A 26,615-nucleotide genomic window follows, 5' to 3' on the forward strand; every position below is an offset into this window, starting at 1 on the left:
TTCAAAGACAGATTCTTTTTAAATTTACAGTAGAAAACAAACTCATAGAAATGAGGCACCAAAGCCCAAATGGGCCTACTGAAAAAATTAGGGGATGTCAACACATAGCGTGGTTTCTATTCTCCACCCACTTCCCTCTCTTGCCACCCCAGAAGTCCATGGGAGCAGCTACAGGCTAGATTCATCTCAGCCACTCCTCATAGTCTTCATCGGCCAAGATCAAGTGCAAATATGCAAAATAACTAAAGAATTATGGCTCGTCACCATTTTAAATACAAGATTTAGCAATGCCAGCAGATTGCCCACAGCACCGTCAGAGGCATAGGTAGTGCCTGGCAAGAGCCCAGGGGTGTAGGGCTCACCTGTACCTCATGTTAAAATAAATAATAATAATAATAATAATAACTTTAAGAAGCCAAATCACAGTTTACACAGATTCAAGGAGAAATGGCTCCCAGATTTGGGATGTCCATGCTGGTTGAAGAGATGAGAAATCCTCTTTAAAGGAAAAGGTCAGATCAGCCTCAGTTCCATTGCTGTTAACCGGGCTGAGACTACCCCAGAAGCCACCAGGCACAACCCAGGAGCCACCCTGGAGACTGGTGTGTGGGTCCTTGGCACTAAGGAGCTAATCAAACCCCAAATGGCTTTGGCATACCCTGGCAGGGCTCTAGACTGGCGGAGCCAAATCAGTGTCCTGGGGGCTGGGAGCAAGGCAGATCAAAAGGGCTGAGCTGGTGGAGTGGGATAGGATCTGGGTCGGGGTGTGGGTGAGGAGGAGGCTCCATCCCCTCTTCTCCTGCCCTCAAACTGTGGGCTAGAGCAGCCCCAGGCAGGTGAGGACTAGGCCCTGCTCAGGCCCCACCCCCTTCAGGACCTCTAAGGTTTTCACTTTCACAGTTAGCAGTCTGTGCCCACAGAGTCTGCATTAACTCTCATGAAAAATGCCCACATCAGGCCGATTTGGGGGGAAGGGTGTCTGGTTTGCCAACACCTCCTTGCATCTCTGTAGCGCTGAGTGTACCCCAGGACGTGCTCCCTCCCTCTCCTTCCTTGCTCTGCCCCCAGCCCCTCCACTCTCCCAGTAGAAACTCTGTCATCCTTCCCTAACCCTGAGGATTAGATCTGGCCCCATTCATCTGTTATCCTCCTGAATGAGCCTTCCTATCCAAGCATAGGAAGAGCCCTGGATGTGGCCTGGGTTCGAGTGCTGCCTCTGATACCCACTGTGTGGCCTGGGACAAATGATTTAACTTCTTATTGGCAGCTCCTAAGACTAAGTTTCAGAGAAGACGCGGGTCTGCGTAGGCAGCATAGATGCCCTCCATCCATACAGTGTTCTTGGGTGAGTCCCTTCCCCTCTCTTGGCCTGTTTTCTCTTTTATGAAATGAGGGGCTGGATCTCAAAGGCCCCTTCCAGCTGTACATTCTATGAATGACCAGGAATCTCCCCCCACCCCAAACCAGGATCCATTCCCCCAGAAGGGACAGTGTGGTAAGGGAGGTAAAGGGGGACAGGGAACAGCATGGGACGGCTTGGGATCCCAACCCAGCTCTGCTAGCAACTAGCTGGGCCTCCTGGGGGCCTTTCTGAGCCTCCATTTTCTCATCCGTGGAATGAGAGGAATGACACCCACCTTGCCTAGCTCCTAGGTAAGGACAGATTTCCATGAGTACTTTCTTAGCTTACTAGGAGCACCAGCATTGGGATCTTTCTGTCCAAGGGGACACATGTCCTCTTGGCTCAGCAGCCCTACCTTCCCATTCTCACTCCCAGCCCCCCAGGGCAAACGCCAGGTGGGCAGCAAAGCAAACAGTCCCACAAGCCTCTATATTCTCCTGGGACCCCTGGACAGGGCTGAGGACCCGCTGCCTCTCTGTCAGGACTGGCCCTTCCCAGGTGGAGCAGCAGATAGGGAGGAGGAAATGAATTGGGTTCCCACTCCTCAGGGACCTTCCACCAGCCTGAGCTTGGAGGAAAGTCCTCCAGGAATCCTAGAGACTTCCTATCCAGGGGCTCTGCAAGTCTGCCAGGGTCCTCCGGAGGCTGCAGCAGCTCACTTCCTATGGGGAGAGCTGCCGTAGAAGGCAGATTTCTCTGCTGGGAAGATGATAGTGGCATATTCCGTCTGTTCACCCGAGCCGGCCCCTCCTTGTTTGGGGACCTCAGTCCTCTGGAAATCTAGCTGGCCATAGACCACGGTGGACACTGATGCGACAGACGGCTCAGCCTTCTTCAAGGCCTAAAAGAAGAAAACGCAAAAGATTCTCTGAGCATTATCACTTCCAAAATACCCATCAGCATTCAGCATTAGCAACATCCGGCAGGGCCGAAACGACTCACTGTCTATAGTGTGGGGACCGGGGAGCCAGAGACACCTTGCTCTAATGCCAGCTCTGCCCACCGACCAAGTGTGCAAGTGAGAGGAAGGCGCTGCCCCTCCATTATCTGACCACACCTTCAGCGAGGACTGTCCCACCCCCCTTCTGGCCTCTTTTGAAAGGCAGCTATGGACTCGGGGGTCAGGAAGACCCAAGTTCAAACGCTGCTTCAGATACTTAACAGCTGTGTGACCCTGGGCAAGTCCCTTAACCAACGTCTGCCTCAATTTCCTCACCTGTAAAATGGGGATCATAATGCCACCCATGTTACAGGGTGAGTGTGGTGACCAAATGAGATAATATGGGCTTCTGAACTTTAATGTGCTACCAGGAGGAGGGGGAGGAGGGGGAGGGGAGAGAAGGGGGAGGGGAGGGGGAGGAGGGAGGAGGAGCAGCAGCAGTAGTAGTATCCTGATACCAGAGGGTCGAAAAAGAACACAGCCACTAATCCAGCCTCAAATACTCGACACTCACTAGCTGTGTGACCCTGGGCAAGTAGCTTTTCCTCTATCTGCCTCACTTTCCTCATCTGGAAAATGGGGATGATAATAATAGCAACTGTTTCTCAGGATTGTTGTGAGGATAGAAGGAGATAATACTTGTAATGCTTAGGACAGTGCTTGGGATGCAGTAGGTGCATAATAAATACTTAGATATTCCCTCACTGTTTTAGAGGTAACCAGGTGACACAGTGAATAGAGCCCTGGCTCTGGGGTCAAGGAGAGCTGAGTTCAATTCCAGCCTCAAACACTTACTAGCAGTGTGACCCTGGGCACTATGAAAAACTATAAAATGAGGATGATAATAATAACATCCACATCCCAGGGTTGTTGTAAGTATCAGATGAGACAATATTTGTAAAGTACTTAGCACAGTGCCTGGTGCATAGGAGGTGCTTAAGAAATGGGTTTTTTTTCCCCTTCCTTCTACAAATGAGGAAACTGAGACCCAGGAAAGGCAAATGACTTGGCTAAATTCACACACAAGGAAGAAGGAAGGGAGGGAGGGAGGGGAGGGAGGGAGGGAGGAAGGGAGGGAAGGAGGAAGGAAGGGAAGGAGGAGGAAGGAAGGAGGAGGAGGGAGGAGGGAGAAGGGAGGGAAGGAGGAAGAAAGGAAGGAGGAAGGAAGGAGGGAGGGAGGGAGGGAGGGGGAGAGAAGAAGGAAGGAAGGAGGGAGGGAGGAGGAGGGAGGGAGGAGGAAGGAGAAGGAGGAAGAAAGGAAGGAGGAAGGGAGGAGGGAGGGAGGAGGAGAAGGAGGAGGAGGAAGGAGGGAAGGAAGGGAGGAGGGAGGAAGGGAGGAGGAGGGAGGGAAGGAAGGGAGGGAGGAGGGGAGGAGGAGGGAGGGAGGGAGGGAGGGAATGTTAAAAGAACTATAGAGCTGAGACGGATTGTTTTTTTGGACATGAGACACAAGGCAGTAAACGATTTTGTAAAACCATTCCATGGTGATTCCAGAGACGTTCTCAGGCCAAAGGGGAGACTAGGGAAGCCCACTGTTCACTGTTACCACCTCCCCCCCCACCAGATGCACTCTTTCTTGCCTTCTCTCTCCTTTTTCTCCTCTCTACTACCTCCCCTCCCTTTTTCTTTCTCTCTTCATTTTTTGGGGAGATGAAGGAGAAAGAGCAATTTCATTTGGAGTCAGGATAACCAGGCTCAAATCCCAGAGGGGCTGGAATTAATTTGCCCAGAATCACAAAGAGAAGTCTGGATTTGAACCTCTGGCTCTAGAATGTGTTTTTTCCATGGTGTTATCCTGAAGTGACGTGTCCAACATTACGCCCGTGAAAAGTGGTAGAACTGAGCTTCAGACCCAGTCCTTTCGACTCCTAATTCAGTGTTCTTTCCACCATACCCTGGTGACCCCAGGAGCTAAAGCCAGATGGGCCTGAGAGAGCAATTAGCCCAACTCACTCATTTTACAGCAGAGGAAACTGAGGCATCGAGGAGGGAAAGGACTCAGCCAGATGTACTTGGCAGTGCTGGGATTTGAACCCAGGTCCTCAGGTTTTCCTGAGGATTCTCCAGGGAGACATGCATGCCAATCTGCCTCCACAAACATGCACAGCATCATACTTCTGGATAAATAAGAGGAAGGGGACTTTAAAGAAACTCACCAGAGAGTCCTTGTTGCTCTCAGACTTACCCGCCCCTGCAAAGAAGATGGTTACTGGTCAGAAAAAATCGGAGCTGAGATTTTTAAATCTACCATTCCCCAGCCCCAAGAGATTACAAGGGAAGAGGAAAGCTCTGGTCCTGAAAGGTGAGAAATCTGAAGCAAAACCCCCAAGGAGAACATTGGAACGGAGCAGAGATTTGTTGGGAAGCCCAGAGAGGCCCCATGGAGCCCCCCAGGAGAGTCGTGTTGCATAAGGCAGCATCATTGCATAAAGGTTTCATCATGGACGGCGGAGGGTGAGGGAGCGAGATCTCCACGACCCCTTCCCAGGCTGCCTTTCTTCCCTGTTTCCCACTCTCTCCTTCACCAACAAATAGCCCAAGGACAAGAACAGCTGCTCCTGTCCCAGTGAAACAAACACATAGAAACCAGCCTTGCTCCTCAGTGATCCCTCCTCTTGGAGGGTCAGAGCAGGAGGAAGGGCAAGAGAAGGAAACAGGCGGGGAAATCAGGCCAAGGAGGGGCCAGCCTGCAGCTCCAGGTCCCAACTGTTTGCAAACAGGGAGGAAAAGGGACTTTGAGAAATCATCACTTCCCCCATCCTAAACCGAGCATAGTGGGACCTTGGGGAAATAGAAACCCACGGCTGATCAAAGTCTCCAGATGTTTCTGCCTATGAGGGAGGGGGTGCCGGAGGAGGAGGGCTGCCCTCGGAGCCAGGAAAATCTTGACATTCCACGTCAGACACGTACTAGCTCCCCCTGACCAAGACATGACCCAAGACAGTTCCAAAGGACTCATGCTGAAAATGTTCTCCACCTCCACAGACCACTGGCGAACTCAGAGTGCAGAGGGGAGCAGACTCTGTTTTACTTTATTTTTCTTGGGGAGCTTTGTCTGTTTCTTTTGCAACATGGCTAATATGGAAATGTCTTGCATAACTTCACGTGTATCATGGGTTGATCATTTGTTTGTCTTTTCAATGGCTGTGGGAGGGAGAAAGGGACAGAATTTGAAACTCAAAAATTTTAATGAATAAATAAATGAATAAACATTCATTGAAAACAAAAACACTCAAGTTTTTACATGTACCTGGGAAATCTTTAACGAAATCAAGAAAAGAACTTACAAAGAAATGAACTAGGGGCAGCTAAGTGGCCGGTGCAGTGGATAAAGCACTGGCCCTGAAGTCAGGAGTACCTGAGTTCAAATCTGATCTCAGACCAAAGACTCAACACTTACTAACTGTGTGACCCTGGGCAAGTCACTTAACCCCAGTTGCCAGAAAGGAAGGAAGGAAGGAAGGAAGGAAGGAAGGAAGGAAGGAAGGAAGGAAGGAAGGAAGGAAGGAAGGAAGGAAGGAAGGAAGGAAGGAAGGAAGGAAGGAAAGAATGTCGTAGTTCCTTGGGACCAAGATGTGACCCCAAGACAATTCCAAAGGTCCCATGATAAAAATGGTCTCCACCTCCAGAGTAGGTGACAAACTCTGAGTGCAGACTGAAGCAGACTTTTTCATTTTCTTTTTTGCAACATGGCTAATACAGAAATATATTTTACATGATTTCACATGTATAATTGATATCATACTGCTTGCACAAGGAAGTGGGAGGGTGGAAGGGAGAGAACTTGGAACTCAATTTTTTAAATGAATATTAAAAATAGATAGTAGTAGTAATAGTAGATAGTAGCAGTAGCAGCAGCAGCAGTAGTAGTAGTAGTAGCAGCAGCAGCAGTAGTAATAGTAGCAGTAGTAACAGCAGTAGCAGTAGTAATGGTAGTAGTAGCAGCAGAAGCAGTAATAATAATAGGAGCAGCAACAGTAGCAGCAGCAGTAGTAGTAATAGTGGTAGTAGTAGCAGTAGTAGCAGCAGCAGCAGCAGTAACAATAATAATAGTAGTAGTAGTAGTAGCAGCAGCAGCAATAGCAATAGTAGTAGTAGTTGTAGCAAGTAGTAGCAGCAGCAGTAGCAGTAGTGATGGAAATTGTTATCATTATTATACTTTCAAAGCAATGCCATATGGACCAGATAATTTGGAGCTAAAATACACCTTAGAAAGACTCTAACAGTTTAAGAAAAAATAGCTGATTTCTCCAAGCAACTATCCCCTGGGGAGGACTGTCTTCCATATACAGCTTCCTTTGCTGGAGAGGCAGCTGGGACAGAGAGGGAACGTTACCTGCTCTAGGTCACACAGCAATTTGAGGTGAAAGCCAGAATCCAGAGTTCCAAGCTTCTTGGCTGCTATGGCTTCCATAATGACCACTAGACAGACCAGGTCTCTCTCTGGATCCTAGAACCCCAGGTGGCTAGTCACCAGCACCTCCACTCCTCACCCTCTGTCCCAGTTTCTCACAATACAAAAGTGTTTGAAAGCAGAAGGTCTGGGTTATGGAGGACAGGAGGAGGCTGGGACATACTGAGCTCAATCTTCTCTTGTCTGTTTCCTGGCTCAGGGGCCAAGGACCTTTCCTGGATCATTATCATAGTGACAAAGGCCAAAATCAAGTCTGTTCCTTTGATGATTCTGGAAGTACCTCTGTCAGCTCCCTCTCCTTCCACGCACCTCAGGCCTAGGTCTAGGCTTACCTCAGGTAGGCATCTCACCTCTGTGTCCAGAAACCAGTCCTGGAGCTACCAGAGAGAGCCAGCCTGATGTGACAGAAAATGCATTAGAAGCTGGGTGTGAGGGCATCCACCTGCAATGCCAGGTGCTGTGGAAGTTGAGACTGGCAGATTCACAGAGTGCTGAGGAATACTGCACTGGGCTCTGCCAATTGAGTGTCCACACCAAGACTGGCATCCATATGGTGAGCTCCCCAGAGTGCTGAAGGAGGGGGTAAGTGGCCCAAGTCAGAAATACCAATCGGAGCATTTATGAGGGCCCCTGCCTTCCTTTTTTGATGGTGGGCACAGAGCCAGCTCATGTGAGTTTTAATCCTCACTTTGCCGCTTGTAAGGGCCCAATGACTTCAGTTTCCTTCTCTATAAAATCAATGTCACAAGAAGACAGAAAGGGAAGACCACTGGAAGACAAGGGAGGAAGAAGTGGAATAGCAGGGGCATCTATGCAAATACGTAGGCATTATCTCACTGAGATAATATAAGCTTCTTGAGCATAGGGACAATTTTATTTTTTGTCTTTGTGTTACAAATTCCTAGCACATGCCTGGCACACAGGAAGCATTTAATAACCAATAGCAGCTGGGTTGGGCAGTGGGTAGAACACTGGGCCTGGGATCAGGACAACCCGAGTTCAAACCCAGCCTTAGACATTTGCTAGTTGTGTGACCCTGGACAAGTCAATTACTCACTGTCTGCCTCAGTTTCATCATCTATAAAATGGAGATCATAATAGCATCTTCCTCCAGGGTTATTTCTAGGATCAAATGAGATAATAATTGTAAAGCACTTAGCACAGTGCCGGGTACATAAGTAAGCTCTATATAAATGTTAGCTATGTCATAATTGTTTATTTTTATTATTATATGCTTGTAGCTGAAAAAAAGCTAACATAGAGCTTGCATGCCTGGTAGATCTTGGTCTTTGAGAGTTCAGAGGATTATAGGTCTAGAACTAGAAGGATTGTCTACTTTGATCTCTTTTTACAGATGAGGAAACTGAGGTCCTGAGAAGTTAAATGATTGGCCCATGGTGAAGACTTGTTTGCTTTTGTATCTTTTGTATCTATAGCTCCAACACTTAGCACAATGCTTGGCATGGTAAGTCCTTACATGCTTTTTTGTCCATCTGCCCATCCATCCACCCACCCATCCATCCATCCACTCATCCACCCACCCATCCATCCATCCACTCATCCACTCACCCATCCATCCATCCATCCACTCATCCACTCACCCATCCATCCATCCACCCATTTATCCATCCATCCACCAGCCCTCAAGGGGCTGACGTTCTAACATGGGGAGACAGCATCTAGAAGGGAGTAGTGGTCAGGAAAATCACCAAGATGGCAAGTTGAACAACACAGCATTCCATTCACACTCCCTTTCCTGAGGTGGTAGCTGGAGCAAGCTGCATTATTACTCCCATTCTGAAGATGAGGAAAATGCAGAGATGAGAATACAATGATGCCATGTTCACCCAAAAAAAATATTTAAACCCAAGTCTCCTGACTCCAAGGCTAGCGTTCTACTCACTACTTCACTGATGATGAGGATGAAGAAGAAAAGAGGAAGGAGAAGAGGAAGAGGTGGCAATGACTTCTTGAGCTCCTCCAAGCCCGGGACAGGCAATTAAACAGCCAACTAATAAACATCTATTAAGCATTTACTGTGGGCCAGTCTGATCCCAAGCCCCAGGGACACAAAGAGAGAGCAAAACCAGCCCCTGCCCCAAGGAGCGAATGTCCCAACAGAGGAGACATGACCATCAGTAGCAGGTGGAGGGTAACCCTCTCAAGGAAGACAGGAGCAGGGGGAGGGTGAGGCTGGGTGGGGGAGGGGTGCTAAGGAGAGCCATTACCTCCTCGACCTCGGAATTCTACCACAAACAGAATCCAGCAGAGCAGCAGCAGCAGCACAGCCCCCACGACAACAGAGACCACCACAATGATCCATGGAAATTTTTCTGGACGCACTGGGGTGGTGAAGGGAGGAGTCGTTGTTGAGACCACGATTCTTTCTAGAGGTTGGAGAAGAAGGCGGGAGACATCTCAAGCCTCTCGTTAAGTGACACCTGGGGAAGTTCATTCTCGTGCTTTCCTCAGTGGGTCAGCCACGACTCTATAGATACGAGCCTATGGGGAGCCAGGGAGCACAGGGGGTGTTCTTAACAGTGGGACTGGGGCTGGACAGGGTAAGAAAGCGCGAGAGAAGCAGCTAAGTTGCCAGAGCAGCTGCACATGACCCAGGCTGGAATGGACTTGGCCCCAGACTACTCTGTCGAGTTCGCTGGACCCAGCCTTGGAGCAGGGCCCTTTCTCAGTCTCTGGTACAGCATTCGCTGTCCATTTTTCTGTAGGAGGACTAACCCACCTGTCACAGTGAGCTCTGACCGGTTACTTTCTTCCACTGGTGGCATTTCAAAATTGATAATTCCACAGAAGTATCTCCCACTGTCGTTCATTTGGAGTCCCAAAATAGTCATCTCGTAGGTCTGCTTATCCTCCCGCATGGCTATGTGATACCTGGCCTGCAGGTGGGAGCTGGGCGTGTCTTTGGGGTAGGCAGCTAACTTCTCTGGCTGACTGCCGTTCTTTTCTCTGTACCAGTTTAAGATGGGAACTTGTAATCTGTGAGAGACGTTGCAGACAAAAGTGGCATTTTCTCCTTCTGCCCTTGAGAGCTGGAGTGGCCAAAAGCCAAGGCTATACTGGGTTTTCACTGGAAAAACAAATCAAATGTGAGAATTTGTTGTCCACAACATCTCTGGCTTCTGACCCCTTATCTATACCCACACCACATTCCTTCTGCCACACCGTATTACCCTCCTCTCTAATTCTAGCCTTGTTGAGGTTGGGCTAGCCAGTCACTGAGAGACCTGCCCAACCCTGAGATTTGGTAGCTGAAGAGTTATCACAGGTGAAAGAGCCACCAGGCAAAGGAAGTGATTGTCTATAAAAGGTAGGGGATTTGGAACAAGCTGATAGAACCCCTGTTTGATCTATTGTTTTCTGGAGCCCCAACCTAGCCAGTCTAACTGGTGGGAATTCCATCAAGAAAGCCATTTGTCCAGCATATACTGAAGATAGCTGTGTCCTGGGCACAGGGCTTTCCATGGAGGTAAAGATTACACAGTGAGAGGATTGGAGGATCTTAAATTTAAAGGGCCGTCTGAGGTCCTCTTACAGATGAGGAAACTGAGGCCCAGAGAGGTTAAGTGATTAGTTCAAGGTTATATAAGTAGTAAACATCACAAGTATTTAAACCCAGGTCCTTTGACTCTGCAGCCAGCATGTTTCCCACCAAGCCAAGCATTTCTGAAGGAATTCTAATATCATCAAATATTCCTATGATGGTGACAGGAAAGAAAACCAGACCCTATGAGAATCAGACTAAACAATCTTTTCTTTGGGGGGGGGGAACCAAGCATCCCCACTATATTTATGAAAGAGAAGGGAACCACTTAGGTTCCCAAAAGTCCATTTTTCTAGTACAAGGTGAGGCAGGCATGGCTGCACAAGAAACAAAAGCTGCCTTGGGCTGCCTTACCAAAGGCAAAATGTTCAGCACAAGAGAGAGTGTAGGCCCTCTGTCCTTTGCCCTGGTCAGGCCACATCTGAAGAACCATGTTCATTTGAAGGAACCACATAGCATCTGAAAGGGCAATCTTGCTTGGTGGACAAGGAGCCATCCTTACCATCCATGCCAACACCAACACCCACTGCCAACCAACTTTCATGGACAGCAGGAAAACCCAAGAGCCCCAGGAACAGCAGCAGCACCTCCTCAGACCATTGACCCCACTTCCAGTCTCTCCCCAAAGCCATCGTTCAGGCAAGCAAACTCTGGGGAAATAGAACCTGCTGACTGCCCCTGCAGGAGCCATAGTTTCCATCCTCACCAGCCACAGCTAAGATAACATGGAAAAGAAAGTTATTACCAGCTAAGTCCTTGGTGCTGTCCCATGGTTTAACACCAGAAATAGATCTGATTTTGTTAATGGGAATGACATCAAAGAAGAAGTGCCACCATCAGGACCACCTGGACCCTTCTACCCTTAGGTCCAGGGGCCTTCCTATCTGTCCTGCAGTTAACCCCTCCCATATGTACCATTTCTCCCTAAGAACATGAGCTCCATCAGTGCAGGGGCCATCTTTTTTATTTGTATCACCAACGTTTAATATCATACTCAGTACATAGTAGGCACTTAATAAATGTTTTCTATTCATTCATTTACATACTAGAGAAGGCATTGATAAACATCCATAAGGTGGTGACCAGGATGGTGAATGAAGGGCCAAGAGCTCATATTCTATGAGCATTAAATGAACCAATGATTCAACAAATTGAATGAGCATTGAATATCCAGGATATCTAGAGAAAACAGCAGAGTAGAGTCGAAGTATTTGAAGGACCCCCAAATAGGAGGAGAAGTAGGCACATTCTGTGGGGCTGCAGAGATATCTGAGCCTTGTCAGCAAGCCACCCCATCGGCCATCAGCAAGAAGCTTCTCCCCCAAATGAATAGGAAGAATGACCTCTGCCTTTAATGAGGCATGAATAAAGCCTGGCCTTCATTAACATCAGCCTACAATGAATTATTACCAGAGATGGAATGGGAGGCATGTTATTTTAAGTTTTCCAAATGACTGTGCTGTCCAAGGCCAGTTGGCCTCAGTGGTCCCTAAGAACCATATGCAGAGGGGCATGGCTGAGCCATCCTAGCAGACAATGCCAGGGCTCCCCTGATCGTGCATTTGACAAACTGCCCTGCCACAGATCACACTCTGTGGGGAATGGATGAGTGTTTGCTGTGACATTAGAGAATGCCAGCATCGCCATGCTGACCAGAGCCAGTTAATAATGCAATTAAGTTCTTGACACCAAGTCAAGTGTTGCCCACAACACCTGGCAAGTGTACATATCAACCAAAGCTGCTGTGTTTGGGGACTAACCAGCCCTGCTCCAATCATCGTGCTTAGACATCTCTCACCTCAGATGCCTTTTAGTTGTGTGACCCTGGGCAAGTCCCTTCCCTTCTCTGGGCTTGAGTTCTCTCATCTGCAAAATGAGTGGATTGGACGGCTGGCCCCTGAGAACCTTCCCACTTCCCAATCTCTCATCCTATGAATGTAACATAAAATGGGGTGTGAAGATAAAGTAGAGATTCATAGAAATTGAAAAGAGAGAAAATTCAAGCATTTAACAAGAGCCTGGCATGTGCTGATCACTGAATGGGGGAGGAGCCAAAAAGGAAGCAACACCTGCCCTTAGGGAGCTTCCATTCCACTGAGGGGAAGGGGGCAGAGCATCAGGTACACAGGTGAGTAAATACAAAGTAGATTTCCGGATGAAGCGCAGGTATGAAGGGGAGATTAAGTAAGACCCCCGTAGGAGGTGGCCTTTGAGGTCAATTCCAAAAGGAAAAGGGAAGGCATTCCAGGCATGAGGGACAACATAAACAAAGGCTCAGAGATGGGGTGGCAAATATGGAAAATGAACGGTTTGGCAGAAATAAAGGTGTGAGCATGGAAATGAGACTAGAAGCATGTGTTGGAAGATCTTCCATGCCAGCCAAAGAGCCAAGGAAGGCAGCCTGGAAGAGGTGGTCCCTGAGCTAAGCCTTGAGGGCAGATGATAAACAAGGGGATGTCATGATGGGCCTTCCTGCTGAGGTGTGGGTCAGAACAGTTACCCCCAGAGCTCTCTTTCAGTCCTAAGATTCTACAAGCTTCTAATGGACCCTGGATCCGGTTTTGTTTAACCCGCCCAGTATAGAACCCCAGACTGTGCTAACTTAGGGCCAAGCCACCATTTCTGCCTTCATAGTCAACATGCCTTTTTCAGGTGGGTGGGGCTGTGGGGGTGGGTGTTCTGAAACCTAACAGCCTTTGGCACCAGGCTGCTGAAAAGCTGCACCCACCCCCGAGGTTCAAGGAAAATAGCTTCCCTGAGTGGGGCCAGGGTAGTGAGAAGAGGGGCTGACGGCATCTACCTGCTCTGTAGATAAGAGGACGAGGCAGTGGGGAGCACAAGCTCCTTTGAGCTGATGCGGCTTCCTCTCCAGGGAAGGACGGTACAGTAAGAGGGCTCAGCTTCTTTAAAAAACAATAAAAACCCAGTCAATTACTCCAAGGCCTGAGAAATACATAAGAGAAACATCAGTGATGTCACCGATGATAAACCCAAGGCAGTGTCTGAGTTGTAAGCTCTGGAGGAGGAAGGGGGGAAGATAGAACAACCATTCACACTCAGTCATAGAGTAAAGGCTGAAGGGACTCGAAAGGTCTAGGCCATTTCACAAAGGGAGAAACTTCGACTCACCTCCCATTCTTGTGGCTGGTTGTAGTTTCATTGGATGCAATCCAGTTGTGCCCAACAAATAGTAATTAAGCACCTACTGTGTGCCAGGCCCAGGGGAGACAGGCAAAGCAATCAGTTTCTGACTGCAAGAAGCTTATGACCCAGAGAGAGGAGTAATTCCAAGATTACAAAGTATATGCAGAGTAATACAAAGGGGTTTTTAAGAGAGAGCAGACCCCATCAACTGGGGGGCTCAGAAAAGGCCTTGTGGAGGCTGCAACTGAGCCTGAAGGCAGCTGCAGAGGCTGATTCAACTCACTTTTGACAGAGTGAGGACAATCTATTCCAGATCTGTACTAACATGCACAACCGAATGTTCGAAAAGAATGGCCTAAAACACACAGGGAGGAGAAATCCTTAGAGTCAACGTGAGAGACAGGCAGTATTAGTCTGTGACAGTAAGGAGAAGCCCACTCCCTACGGTCTAGTGAGACAAGGAGCACGGAGCATGGTGGGTTTGTAGCCAAGAGCTCTGAGATCAGCAGTGTGGTGCAGGGGAGTCTCAGGACTTGAGTTCAGATCCTGCTTCCGGTGCTTGTTACTTTGTGACCTTAGGCAAGGCTGTTGCCCTCCTGGCGTCCAACTCAAGGGATTATTTGGAATGCGCCTCACTCCCTCCCCAGCTGCTGCTTTCCTTCTCTGATGGCCTTTTGTCTGCGCAGCATTCATCTCGGATTGTACTGACTTCCAGACATGTTGTCTTCTCCATTAGAATGTAAGCCCTTTGAGGACTGGCAGGAAGTGCTTTTGCTTTTCTTTTGTATCCCTAGTGCTCAGCACGATGGCCGGCCCAGAGTTGGGGCTTGTTGGCTGCTGATTGGTGGAAAGAATATGGGGAAAAGATGGAAGTGGAAACAAAGGAACAGAGTTCCTCAGTTTGTGCCCCTCCTTGGAGGGGCCTGAGGGCCGGATGCTGTGGGAAGGCTGACTTCCAAGTTCTGCTCATGCTCACAAGGAAGGCACCCAGCAGAAGTGGCATCCTTAGATTTTCTTACAGCTCCCTGAGGTCTACAGCCTTTGACAACACCCAAGGACTAGGGGACTTTCCCAACATGGCTGGAGCCAGCTCAGGCTGGATAGCTGATTGTTAAATTTCCAGGGTGAACATTTACACCTCAGAAATCAAAAACCCCTACACTTCAGGACGTGGCTTATTGTTCTGTTGATGTAAGACTTAAGAAAATGATGGAGACGTGTTGATATGCCAATCAAACTTAAAAGTATTGCCTGCATGTTTTTTATCAGCACAATCCCAACACTCACCATAAAACTTTTTTATGCCACAAGAAAATGAATCTCAAAAGTCAATAACCACTACTAATTCACAGTGTGACCTGAGGCAAGTCATTTCCACATCAGAGCCTCAGTTTCCCCCACACCCACACCCACCCCCCGGTTAAATGAGCGGTTTGGACTCCTTCTGGCTTCAAAATAAAGACATAAAGGAGGCAGACTGCCATCAAAGCAAGTGCTGAGTTGGTCTTGGGGAAGCTGCCTTCAAACTCTGTTGGCCTTTCTTGATTTCAAGATATCATTGTAGGACATAGCCACATTTTACAGATGGATAGTGAGCGTGCACATCAATGTCTGTATTTGGGTTGGTATATGTGTGTGTAGTTTATGCCCACAAGAGGGTTGGTGTAGACTTCCCTTGAGGGGCAGCAGTCACACTAGCATTAGAAACATTAGAAGGGCCAGTGGAGCATTCCTTTCCCCCCTTTGCCCAACCCTGAACCTCAGTTTCCTCTTCTGTAAAATGGAAATAAAAACCCTTGCAGAACACGCCAATCAGGCTTATTGGGAGAAAACTCTTTGTAAATGTTCAGATGTTAGAGAAATATGGGTGACTCACTCTAATACTCTAGCTGGCCTAGGCATTTTAAAACTAACTTGTTATTAGAAAAAAGTGTCCACCGCTAACATGTATGTGTTCATTGGTACAGTCCCACACCACAAATTATCCAATAATTATTTCCAACTCAACGTCCTCTGGGCATCTCCGATTTATCCTGTCTAAACCAAAACTCATTATTTTCCTCCCCAAACTCACCTCCATTAAAGATTTCCCTCTTTCTGTCAAGGTCACCACCATCCTTCCTGAAGCTCAGAGACCCATCTTCCAAACCGAATTGTCTTCCTCAGCCTCTCTCCCTCCCTCACCCCAACACCCTCCCCCTCAACCCCGCCATTTCCAAACAGTTGCTAAGCCTTCTCATAGATTTAGAACCATAGACGTAGAAGTAGAAAGGACTTTTAAAGTCATAAAGTCCAACCTTCTTATTTTACAGATGAAGAAACTGAGGCCCAAAAAGATTAAACAACTTGCCTAAAGTCACGCAAGTCTTAAGTGACGAGTGGGATTGGAACCCAGATCCTTGGATTCCATGTTGAGAGTTCCTTCACACTCCTTAACATCTCCCGTATCAGTCCGTCCCCTTCTCCCTTCTCACCCAGCTACCTCAACAGCCTCCTACTTAGTCTTAATCCCTCAAGCCTCCAGCTATGAAAGTGATATATCCGAGCAAAGGTCTGCCTGGGTCACTCCCTTACTCCATAAACTCAAGAGGCTCCCTAGGACCAAATGCAAACGCCCACGTTAGTCTTTTAAAGCTCTTTACAACCTGACTCCAGCTTAACTTTCTAATTCTCCCGTCCATTAGTGCCCATCACGTGCACCATCCTCCAGTGAAACTTGCCTTCAACATCACCTCCTAAAGGAAGCCTTTCCTCTTCTCCCCAACATTAGAGCTTCCCTCTCTCTAATTACCTCGGGTTCATTCTCTACACACTTACACTGGTACCTGTTGCCTCTCCCTATAGAATGTAAGCTTGGGAGTAGGGAGGGCTTCATTCTCTGCATTTGTACCCCAGTAGGGTGCCTAGTACTTAGTAAACACTGAGTAGATGCTGACTGATTAATTCATCAGAAGAAATGCATGGTAACCAATAGCTGCCGTCTCTCAATACGTGAATGTGCTTTAGCTCACCAGAACCTACTTCATCACCGCTTGAAGTTTCAGTGTGCTTGCTTTTCAATGTACTCATAAGGTAAATCTATGCATCAAGTATTATTATCCCATTTTACAGATGAGGGATCTAGCCATAAGACATAAAGTGACTTGCCCAAAGTCACACCACTAGTAAGAGTCAAGGCCAGGATTTGAATTCAGGTCTTTTGACTCTGGCTTGAGTGCCTTTACTACTGCAGAGCCCAGAGTTAGCAAGGGCATAGGTGCAGCAAGCTGACCCAGCATGTCTAGAATAGTGATCACGCCATTGCGTTGCCCCCAAGGACTGAGTAGGACGCATCAAGGGCTGCTCTCATAATCCTGACGTCTCTTTCTCCTTTTTGGATTCTCACAAGAAGCTTCCCCAGAGCTTCAGAAAAGCTGGTGTCACGTGTGCCAGTCAGAGTTTACCTAGACTAAAATCAACTGAGAGAAATCCAAGTGAAAGCCTTGTGAACCACAGCCCCCTATAACAGTTCAAGAAATCAATGTTATACGAATTAATGTTTCCGAATGTTATGCCATTAGGAAAACAATAAACACAATCATATTAAAAGCAAAAACAGTTAAAACCATGTGATGATTCTTCTCTATATCTCAACAGATACAGAAAAAACCTTTGGTAAAGTACAATACTTATTTATGCTTTGTTTTTAAAAAAAACTACAAAGTACAGGCCTAGAAGAATCACTTTTTTCAATATCATAAAAAGTGTCTAACCAAAAGCAAATATCATATGCAATGTTGATACCCAAGAACCAGGAATGGACCTAGAAGGCCACAATTTCCCCATTCCTGTGTTTATCAGTCAAAGGCTGAGTCCAAGCTTTACAGAACAAATCTTTTTGTTAAGGGGATTTGTTCTGTGAAATTTAGCTTCGGTCAAAGGGCCACATGTGACCTCAAGGCCACAGGTTCACTGCCCCTGCACTAATAAAACACACGACTAAAGCAAGCATGCCCACTCTCCCTGTTATTATTTGATTCTAGAAATGCTAGATAACAGCAATAAACGAGAGAAAGAAATTAAGAGCATAAAGGTAAGTAAAGAAGAGACAAAACTATCCTGATCTTTTTTTTTGGTGACATGATGGGTTAATTAGGAAATACGGGGAATTACCAATAATACTAATTGGGACGAGAGGTGACGGAAGCAGTGTCAGATTTTATATTCTTGGACTCAAAGATCACTACAGACAGTGGCTGCAGCCATGAAATTGAAAGGTGTTTGCTCCTTGGAAACAAAGTTATGGCAAATTGGGACAGCAGACTAAAAAGCAGAGACATCACCTTGCTAGCAAAGGTCCATATAGTCAAAGCTTTGGTTTTTCCTTTAGCAATGTATGGCTGTGAGAGTTGGATTGTAAGGAAAACTGAATGCCACAGAATCTGTACTTCTAAATTGTGGTGATAGAGAAGACTTTTGAGAGTCCTTTGAACAGCAAGGAGATCAAAGCAGTCGGTACTTAAAGAAATTAATTTAGGCTGTTCACTGGATGGTCAAATACTGAAACTGAAGCTTAAATACTTTGACCACATAATGAGATGGAACTCGTCGGGGAAAAAACACCTTGATGTTGGGAAAGATAGAAGACAAAAGGAAAAAGGGGCCGGCAGAGGCTGAGATGGCTAGATGTGTCATGGAAGCAATGAATGTGAGCTTGGGCAGCCTTCAAGAGATGGTGGAAGACAGAAGGGCCTGGAGTGCTGTATATGGGATTATGAAGAGTTGGGTATGACTGAATGACTGAATAACAACAACAAATAATAATACAAAGAGAAATCTCATTCAAAATAATTACAAAATATATAGAATGCTTGTATTCAATCCACAAAATATTTGTGTCAATTCAAATGCAATGGGATCCTTAAAGATATAAAGAACAACTCAAATGGCTGAAGGAAGATTCACTGCTCAAGACCGGCTGTGCCTGTAATAAAGTCACGATAAAAATGAAAATTTTACAAAAGTTACTTTACACTTTTAGTGCTACACCAATCAAACTATCAAATGGATACTTTACAGAAAATATTAATTACTTAGGAAAGAACTCCCTACTAAATAAAATTGATGGAAAAACTGGAAAGCCGTCTGACAGAAAATAGGCTTAGGCCACAACAAATTGACAGCGGATACAGCACCTCAATATTAAAGATCATACTCTCCAAAAAATATATAGAAAAGAAGTAGATCGTGTACTTTTCTTTTTCTTTTCTTTTCTTTTCTTTTTTTTTTTTGCTTTTAGGCAATTGGGGTTAAGTGACTTGCCCAGGGTCACACAGCTAGTAAGGGTCAAGTGTTTGGTCTGAGGCCAGATTTGAACTCAGGTCCTCCTGACTTCAGGGCCAGTGCTCTATGCACTGCGTCACCTAGCTGCCCCTGCTTGTGTACTTTTCACAGCTGTGAGTAGGATTTGGATTCTTAAGCAAAGAGGGATAGAGGTTTTTTAATTAAATAGATAAGTTTGATCACATGAATTTTAAAAGCTTCAGCAAAAAATAATAATGCATCTAGGATAAGAAGGGAAATAGTCGAAGGAAGAAAAATCTTATCATATTTCTCAGATAAAATATTTATAGCAGCACCACAAAGTAGAAGTCTAGTGATTGGGAACTAGATAAACAAAATGTGGTACGTAAATCTAGTGGAATATGACTGTGCTGTAAGAAATGACAAATATAATAAATACAGAGAAGCATGGAAAGATTTACATGTTATGTTGCAGAATGGAGTAAACAGAGTCAGGAAAGCACTCTCCCCAGTGACCATAACAACGTAAATGGAAAGATTAACCACAAAACAATCAAAATTGAATGTTGACGAATTCCAAAAGAGTATGCCTCCAAGGAAGAGAAATGAGAAGGCCCCTCATCCTACTCCTCTGCCCAGGTGGGAGATCATGGGTGTGGTATGTTGCCAGGGTGTAAAAACTTTTTTGATGTATTGGTTAGATTTACTGACTTTTTCTCTTCCTCTTTTAAAAAAATTTTAAATAACTCTAGTAGGGGGAGAAGAAGGATAGTGGGAGAAATTCTGTGATGTGTTTAAAAAATCAGTAAAAATTATTTAAAAAAAATAAAAACACACTCTATCAGCAAAGTTGCAACAGAGAATCAAGAGGTGTGTGAGCTGACAAAAGATGGGTCATCATTTGGATCCCTGCAAATTTCCTCATCATCTTGATTTCCATCTCAGGCAATTCACGGTGTCCTGTAAGAGACAGGTCGCCCCAAAACTACAGAAGATAGACACACACACATACATACATACACACACACACACACACACACACACACATACACATACACACCAGTTGTATCATCAACAGCTTCTCAATAGTTACCATGAAAAAAAAAATCCAACCCTGTCTTTTCCCATCTGTGGTTGTGTGACCTTCCATCCCTAAGTCCTCTGACTCAATGTCATAGCCAAAGACAAGAGATGGTGATTTGGACATTTCCTTCAGGGATTCATCTCAAAAAGCAGAGCACTGGCGGGGGACATCAGAAGCCAAAAAGAACACTGGCTCCCATCCCTTCTTTGTCCACAGTCTAGCAAGCCTGACATTAGGAGGGTGTAGCCACTGTCCCAGCTTGGGTCAAGGACACACAAGGCTTGAGTGAGGCAGGAGACCACATAAACACAGCAGACCTTGGACTGACATCTATTCCCTTTTCCTTTCACCCAGGATACCAATTTAGACATCCAGTAGGTATAGACCAGAATTTGATTTTCCATGGTGGGGGCCAGAAAGTTGAGTTCAGTTTCCTTATCTCACTCCCTGGCTTGGGCACACCTTTTTTAAATGGTAGGCTTTTACCCTTTCAGAATTTCCCTAAGTCAAAAAGGTAGAAATATGAAGGACCTTGGGGCAGCCATGTTCCTCCTGTGACCCAAGGGATCCTTTCTCACCACATGCAACCACAGAAGTTTAGAAATTCACCCCACCTTTCCCTGGTCACCAGGAAGCTCTGAATTATATATGGCACCTCAGATCCATGTATCAAGACCCCATCATTCTCAAAACACTCCTGTGAAGTAGGTAGTTCAGTTATCCCATTTTACAGATGAAAAAATGCCAAACTCAGAGAGCTGAAATTGCTCGCCCAAAGTTACCTAACTAGAATGTCAGACCCAAGGCTGATTCAGCTCAGGTCCTCTGACTCCATGTTCAGTACTTTCCTCCCCCAATACCCCCAAATAAAGGGGTAGCCTCCTATCTTCATCTTAGAGCCCTCCCTCCAAGATGGTCCCCAGCTGATCCTGTCAATAGTTTCCAGTTGTTTTCATATCGTCTCTCCTATCAGACTGGGAGCTTTCTGAGAGCAGGGACTGTCTTTGAATTCCCATCACACGGGAGAAGGCACTCAATAGTTGACTGACTGAATTTAAGTTTTTCAAAGGCAGTACGATAGGGCCCTTCCCACCCTACCTAGCCTATTCTGCCCTTGGTAACAGTTATCGCTGACAGTTCCATATCTCTGTATGATCACAAAGCACTTTGCATAATTTTTTCCATGTCATGTGAGGCAAATGACCCATGTGTTATTATAGCCATCTTACAGATTACTGTTAATGCAAATTTCAGTTAATTCATCCATTAATGTTAATGTACTATGGTACCCATTTTCCAGATAAGGAAAACTGGGGTGCTCCAAAAAGATCCATTGTCATGAAGCTAGTAAGTGGTGAAACTTGGGGCTCTAGCTCAGGTCTCCTGAGTCCAAATCTTGGAGCTACTTTGCCTGTATCACCCTGCCTTATGTTTCATACAAATGTGCAAGTTTGAGCACGTCTCTTTGAAATGGAGACCAGTTCTCTGTGTCCTTCAAATCTCTCATTTTATTCCAAGCTATCACTGAGTCACTCCCTCTAAGAGCTCTTTTCCATGCTGACAGGCCCTAATTCTTTAGCCACAATGCCCTCCAAGGTCCCTCTCAGCTCTAAATCCTGTGTTCCAGCTAAGCCTCAGCCTCTTCCACTGGGGAATGTGGGTCTTTGTGCAGGGGGGGGAGGGGAGGTGGGTCCTCTGCTTAATGCCATCTGTGTTTTCTGCCATCTCAGGGAGGGGGGCGCAGAGTGAGTGCCATGCTGGGGGGTGATCTAAGCAAAGCAAAGCACATAGGTAGAATGCCCACCCCGGCCCAATGTTGTTCTGGGTCCTGTGGGGTCTGGGGAAGACAGCTTGGTACAACTGAAGGGCTCCGGGAATTAAAAGGCCTGGGTTGAAATCCTTCTGCTGCTGTTTACTGGCTCTGACCCAGCAGTGAAATGGAAGTGAAGGGCTAGATGGCCTGAGGTACCCCCTCCAGCCAATCTGCTAGCCCAGGGGAGGGAACCTGCAGCCTTGAGGCCACATGTGGCCCTCTAGGTCCTCAAGTGTGGCCCTTTGACTGAATTCAGACCCCACAGAACAAATCCACTTAATAAAAGCACCTAACCTATGATCTCCTTGAAGACCCGAATGGATAGGGCTCAATAAGTGTGTGTTGAATGAATGAATGAGTCTCCTTTTTCGGTTCTTACCCTAGGGCTTTTCTCTCCACCTATTGCTGATTTTCTTTCATTTTACTCCCAAATCTTCCTCTTTATGAGGTGGTTATTTTTGCTTGCTGCCATTCCATTTAGTAATTTCTGCCTTCCTATGAATTCCCTCCTGCTGAGTCTATCTCTCCTCCACCCACACATCCATAGCTATTCCTTCCCAGCATGTCTTCAAGCCCCTCTCCTGGTTTCCCCTTCCTCCCTCCTTCCTCCCTGCCTCCCCTCTCTTCTTTCATGTGTCCTGTGCTGAGGCACACTGAGCATTATCTATTCCCCAGGTTACTCAGAAGTTGATCCGAAGTTGATCCTAGTTTTTTTCTCTTCTACTGTGGTCAAATCCTTACTCTTGTCATTTTCTTATTTAGGATTCCTTGGACAAGTCACTTCCCATCTCTGAGTCTCAATTTCCTCATCTGTTAAGTGGGAGTATTGAACTGGATCACCTCTGAGGTTCCTGTCAGATCTAAATCTGTGGTCTTTTCCTAGTCACTTATGTTTTGGTTTTTTTTATTTCTCAGAACCACAGAATCTAAGAGTCAGAAGGGACCCCTACACCAGCTAGTACAGGAGTTCTTTACCTTTTCTGAACCATGATCCTCTTTGGCAGTCTGGATCACTTCTCAGAATCATGTTTTTCAATAATTGAAGGAAATAATAAATGTCAATCAGAGATTAGTGAAAGTACACCTTTAGACCATCAGGCAAGGTCTGCCCCCAACAGATATGGGTGACATGCCTGGCACATTGTTGTTATAGTTGTCGTTTACTCATTCAGTGGTGTCCAACTCTTTGTGACCCCGTGGAACATAGCACACCGATAGTATTCCTGAGGTTTTCTTGGTAAAGTCACCAGAGTGGTTTGCCATTTCCTTCTGCAATGAATTAAGGCAGAGGTAAAGTGACTTGCCTTAGGGTCATGCAGTTAGTAAGTATCTGAGGCCCGATTTGAACTCAGGTCTTCCTGACTCCAGGCCCAGTGCTTTATCCACTGAGCAACTTATCTGCTTCCCCCTCGTACAAAGTAGATGCTTAATAAAATCTTTATCCAATGTAATCAAACTCTACCTTATAGTCATGGAACCTTCCTGAACATTGCTAATCTGACTTACCATGTAGTATATAGCATGTGCCTGGGGGTCTTCTCTGCTGTGTCCTCCCCCATCCCACGAAAGTGTCTCGTATAACACTTGGATTTGATAGGAATCTTTGGACTGGTTTTAAAGTCGTAACAGAAAGTGTGTGTGTGTGTGTGTGTGTGTGTCCCCTGCCAAACTAGAAAGATCTGCTGAGAAACTGTGTGGCTATGTTTATCATCTAAGTTCCAGCCTTGATCAGTTGGGAGAGGTCCATCACCAGCTCAGCCTTGGAGTGATGAAATTTTCAGCCCCTGCAATATTCAAAGACCATTTGCTGAGGCACAGAGGGTAGAAGAAACCCTCTCACCAAAGCACTAGTGGATTCATGAAAAGTAAGCTATAGGCTCAGCCTCAAAGAGACTGGATCACCTGCAGAGATCTCTCCCAGGGTCAGCTCCCTGGCAGCCTGAAGAGCTGGCCTGAGGCACGGCCACAGCATTGGGTCATTCATCCCCTTAGGTGTCTACTTGGACAAGAGGAGCTCAAGACCTCAGCAGTCTCCTTCCCTCCAAAGTGAAGAGCAGGGAAGCTGTAGGCGTCTCATCCATGGAGACCTTGCTGGCAGCTGCCATGGCCCCTCCCATGTACATGGCGGAAGGAGGCTTTTCAAGAGCCCCAGGAATGATTGGCTGATTTCCCCTTCCAGACCTAGAACTCTCCAAGTTATGCAGGTTGTCCCCTAGTCTTGTGTGAAGCAGTAAAACATATCCCTGAAGGAAACTGAAAATACGAGCTTGTTTTGTTTCTGAAAAACTGATACAGGATTATCAAAGCTTGGGGAAGGTTTGGGTTCCTTTTTTTCTTTTTTATGTAGGTGGTAGAAAAAAAGACTATAAGCCTGAAAGAGTATATTATGTGCCTATATGTGACGCATGGTCGTGTGTGTGTGTGTGTGTGTGTGTGTGTGTGTGTGTGTGTGTGTGTTTTATAATTGTTTTTAAACCCCTGGAGTATCCTTCCCAAGTGCCTTAGAAACATCTCCAAAGGAGGACACACTGTAGCGGCAATGAATACTTTGTATGGAGAAAGCTCCTCACAGATGGAAAGCCTCTGCTGAGCCCTTGACAGCTGGTCACCTGCTTTCACATCTATTGTCTCATTTGGTCAACTCTCAAGTCCACAGGGTGGGCAGGGCCAGCACTATCTGCATCCCCATTTCGCTGATGAAGAGACAAGAGTGGAGCCCTGTCTAAAGGCAGAGGGTGCCTGATTTTCTCAGAGCCAACCCCTTCTTTGTACAGATGAGGAAAATGAGGCCTGGGGAGATGAAGGGACTGCCCAGGGTCACACAGGTAAGAAAGCATCCAGGGTGAGATTTGAACCCAGGCCCTCTGATTCCCAAGCCCCTGGTGGGAATCCCATTTCTGCTATTTGCTTCTTTCTCTGGGCCCCTTTCAGAGACTAAGCTATGAACCAGAGGTAGCTCTGAGCTCTCAGTCCAATTCTCAGACTGGGAATCTAGGTAAACCGCAGAACATCTCTGTGCCTCAGCTTCTCTGTGAATAAAAGATGGCCTGGGGCTTCTCCCTGCCTTTCCCCCAGGCTTTTCAAGGAGCATATAATAGATCTCACTGACCATCGTTCTTCACAGGGACACGCTGAGGTTTATCCTTTCCTGCCATCCAGGCCAGGGTTTGGACTTCATGAGCAGCTGCCTCCATGAAGTTCTCACAGACTGCTCCCCCTCTAGCAGCAGTGTCTGAACCACAGGAGAGAGCCCTCCATTCTCTGCTCCCTTTTATTCCTCATTATTGTTGGGCGCTGTTAATCAGGTCTCCGGACTTAAAGGCCCCGTACAAAGGGAAAGGTGTTGTGGGCTACTAGAACAAGAGCTGGCAGCCCTGGCTTTGGGCTAAGAGAACCTGGGTTCAAATCCTGCCTTGGCCACATATTGCCGGAGTCATCTGGGGCAGTTCACTTACACTCTACCAAATGAGGGGGTTGGACAAGAAGACCTATAAGGGGCTTCCTGGGAAGTCCTGCCTTTGAGCCTTTCGTGTGGCCTCGGGGAGGTCACTTTACCAGCCTGGGCCTCAGCATCCTTACCTGCCAAATGAAGGCATTGGAGCAGATTACCTCCGAGGCCCCTTCAAAGTGTTTCTGTCTCTCTGTCTCTCTCTCTCTCTCTGTGTCTCTGGGTCTCTGTCTCTCTGTCTCTCTCTCTCTCTCTCTCTCTCTCTCTCTCTCTGTCTCTCTGTCTCTCTCTCTCTCTCACCCTCACTCTCACTCTCTTTGTTCCCCCTCTCCTCTCTCTCTCTCTCTCTCTCTCTCTCTCTCTCTCTCTCTCTCTCTTCTCTCTCTCTTTCTCTCTCTCCTTCTCTCTCTCTCTCTCTCTCTCTCTCTCTGTCTCTCTCTCTGTCTCTCTCTCTGTCTCTGTCTGTCTGTCTGTCTCTCTCTCTCTCTCTCTCTCTCTCTCTCATCCCAGATAACGCAGTATAAAAGTGTCCATTGTTATTATGAATCTTTTCACTCCCCTGACCATTTCCTACCTACCCTTGTCACTCAGTTGTACCCTTTGATCAGTGTGCTGATCTCCATTCTGAGCCCGATTCCCAAAAGCCTTCTAGCAGGGTTGGATTCAGTGCCTGAGGAGACCCCCTTGCCCACCCAGCCTGCTGATCACCCTCCTGACATAGGACTCTCACCAGGCTGGAGCCTGATGGATCTCGGAGAAGAGTCCTGCCCCTGTGGGCTCCCCACATACCTGGTGCCAGTCGTGATGCCCAGAGAAGTAGCCCAATGCAGAAGACAACCCCATTCCCCCAAAAGGGCCTCATGGCCACCTTGGCAGGGTGGGATCCTTGGGGGCTGGCCTCCTTAGACCCCAGGTATGGGACCAGTTCAGCAACAGCCTGCCTTGCCTCTGCCTCCCAGAGCACAGAGGGTCCTCACCCTCAGCCCTACAAGACACCAGTAGGTAATGGAAAGGAAACAAGCCCCATTTCAACAGCGAGGGAAGCCCTGGCAGGGCCCCCGCCCCCTCATCCGCCACCCCGTGCTCTTCCTCCTACCACTGGTTCTCATCATCTCACCCCAAGGCCTGGAAAAAGAAAGAAAGAAAAAACCGACAGTTTCTGGCAGCTATGCTCCACCAAAGAGAGCAGAGGAAAGAGGGGCCTTGAAAGGAGACGGTAACAGACAGAGTGGAAGAAACCACAAGGGAAAGCAGGAGCTGCATTTCTTGGGCATGCTGACATGTTCTGAGCCCTGTGATGTGTGTGCGTGTGTGAGACAGAGAGATCTGAGTTCACAGGTGACATGTCACTGTCCCTTCTCTCCTTTCTGTTTCCTTTCCAAGGCTCTGACTCTGCTGCAGCCTCAAAGGGAAGAGGTGAGGTGGATGGATACACACACACACACACACACACACACACACACACACACACATACACACACAGTGTCAACAAACAATCATGCAGAGACTCAGCCACTGACACTCA

The 26,615-nt window shown here is 46.9% G+C and overlaps 1 protein-coding gene across 3 annotated transcripts; it reads right to left on the reverse strand.

Moving 5' to 3' along the window:
- PDCD1 (programmed cell death 1) lies at positions 1-26,176 on the reverse strand. 3 transcript variants are annotated; one of them, XM_020989028.2, is made up of 6 exons: positions 25,880-26,176; positions 13,119-13,221; positions 9,497-9,844; positions 8,985-9,143; positions 4,499-4,533; positions 1-2,243 (listed from the first exon to the last, which is right to left on the reverse strand). In XM_020989028.2, exons 1-6 carry the CDS (start codon positions 25,931-25,933, stop codon positions 2,058-2,060), a joined length of 885 nt encoding a protein of 294 aa, XP_020844687.1. In that variant the 5' UTR covers positions 25,934-26,176; the 3' UTR covers positions 1-2,057. The 3 variants fall into 3 exon arrangements, with proteins under 3 accessions (XP_020844687.1, XP_020844689.1, XP_020844688.1); XM_020989030.2 differs by lacking the exon at positions 8,985-9,143 and having other exon boundaries at positions 25,880-26,170; XM_020989029.2 differs by lacking the exon at positions 13,119-13,221 and having other exon boundaries at positions 25,880-26,164.
- Between the last annotated feature and the right edge of the window lie 439 nt (positions 26,177-26,615).

This window comes from Phascolarctos cinereus, unplaced genomic scaffold (assembly GCF_003287225.1).
Source record: "Phascolarctos cinereus isolate Bilbo 61053 unplaced genomic scaffold, phaCin_HiC Scaffold_7;HRSCAF=346, whole genome shotgun sequence".
NCBI classification, from domain to species: Eukaryota; Metazoa; Chordata; class Mammalia; order Diprotodontia; family Phascolarctidae; genus Phascolarctos; species Phascolarctos cinereus.

Excerpts from the sequence above, each read along its gene's own strand:
- PDCD1 (XM_020989028.2), bottom strand. The coding sequence starts at position 25,933 with ATGGGGTTGTCTTCTGCATTGGGCTACTTCTCTGGGCATCACGACTGG. Across the intron at positions 4,534-8,984 it reads AGAATTCCGAGGTCGAGGAG|GGGCGGGTAAGTCTGAGAGC; the intron begins GTAATGGCTCTC and ends TCTTCTTTGCAG. Across the intron at positions 2,244-4,498 it reads AGAGCAACAAGGACTCTCTG|GCCTTGAAGAAGGCTGAGCC; the intron begins GTGAGTTTCTTT and ends TTCTTCTTTTAG.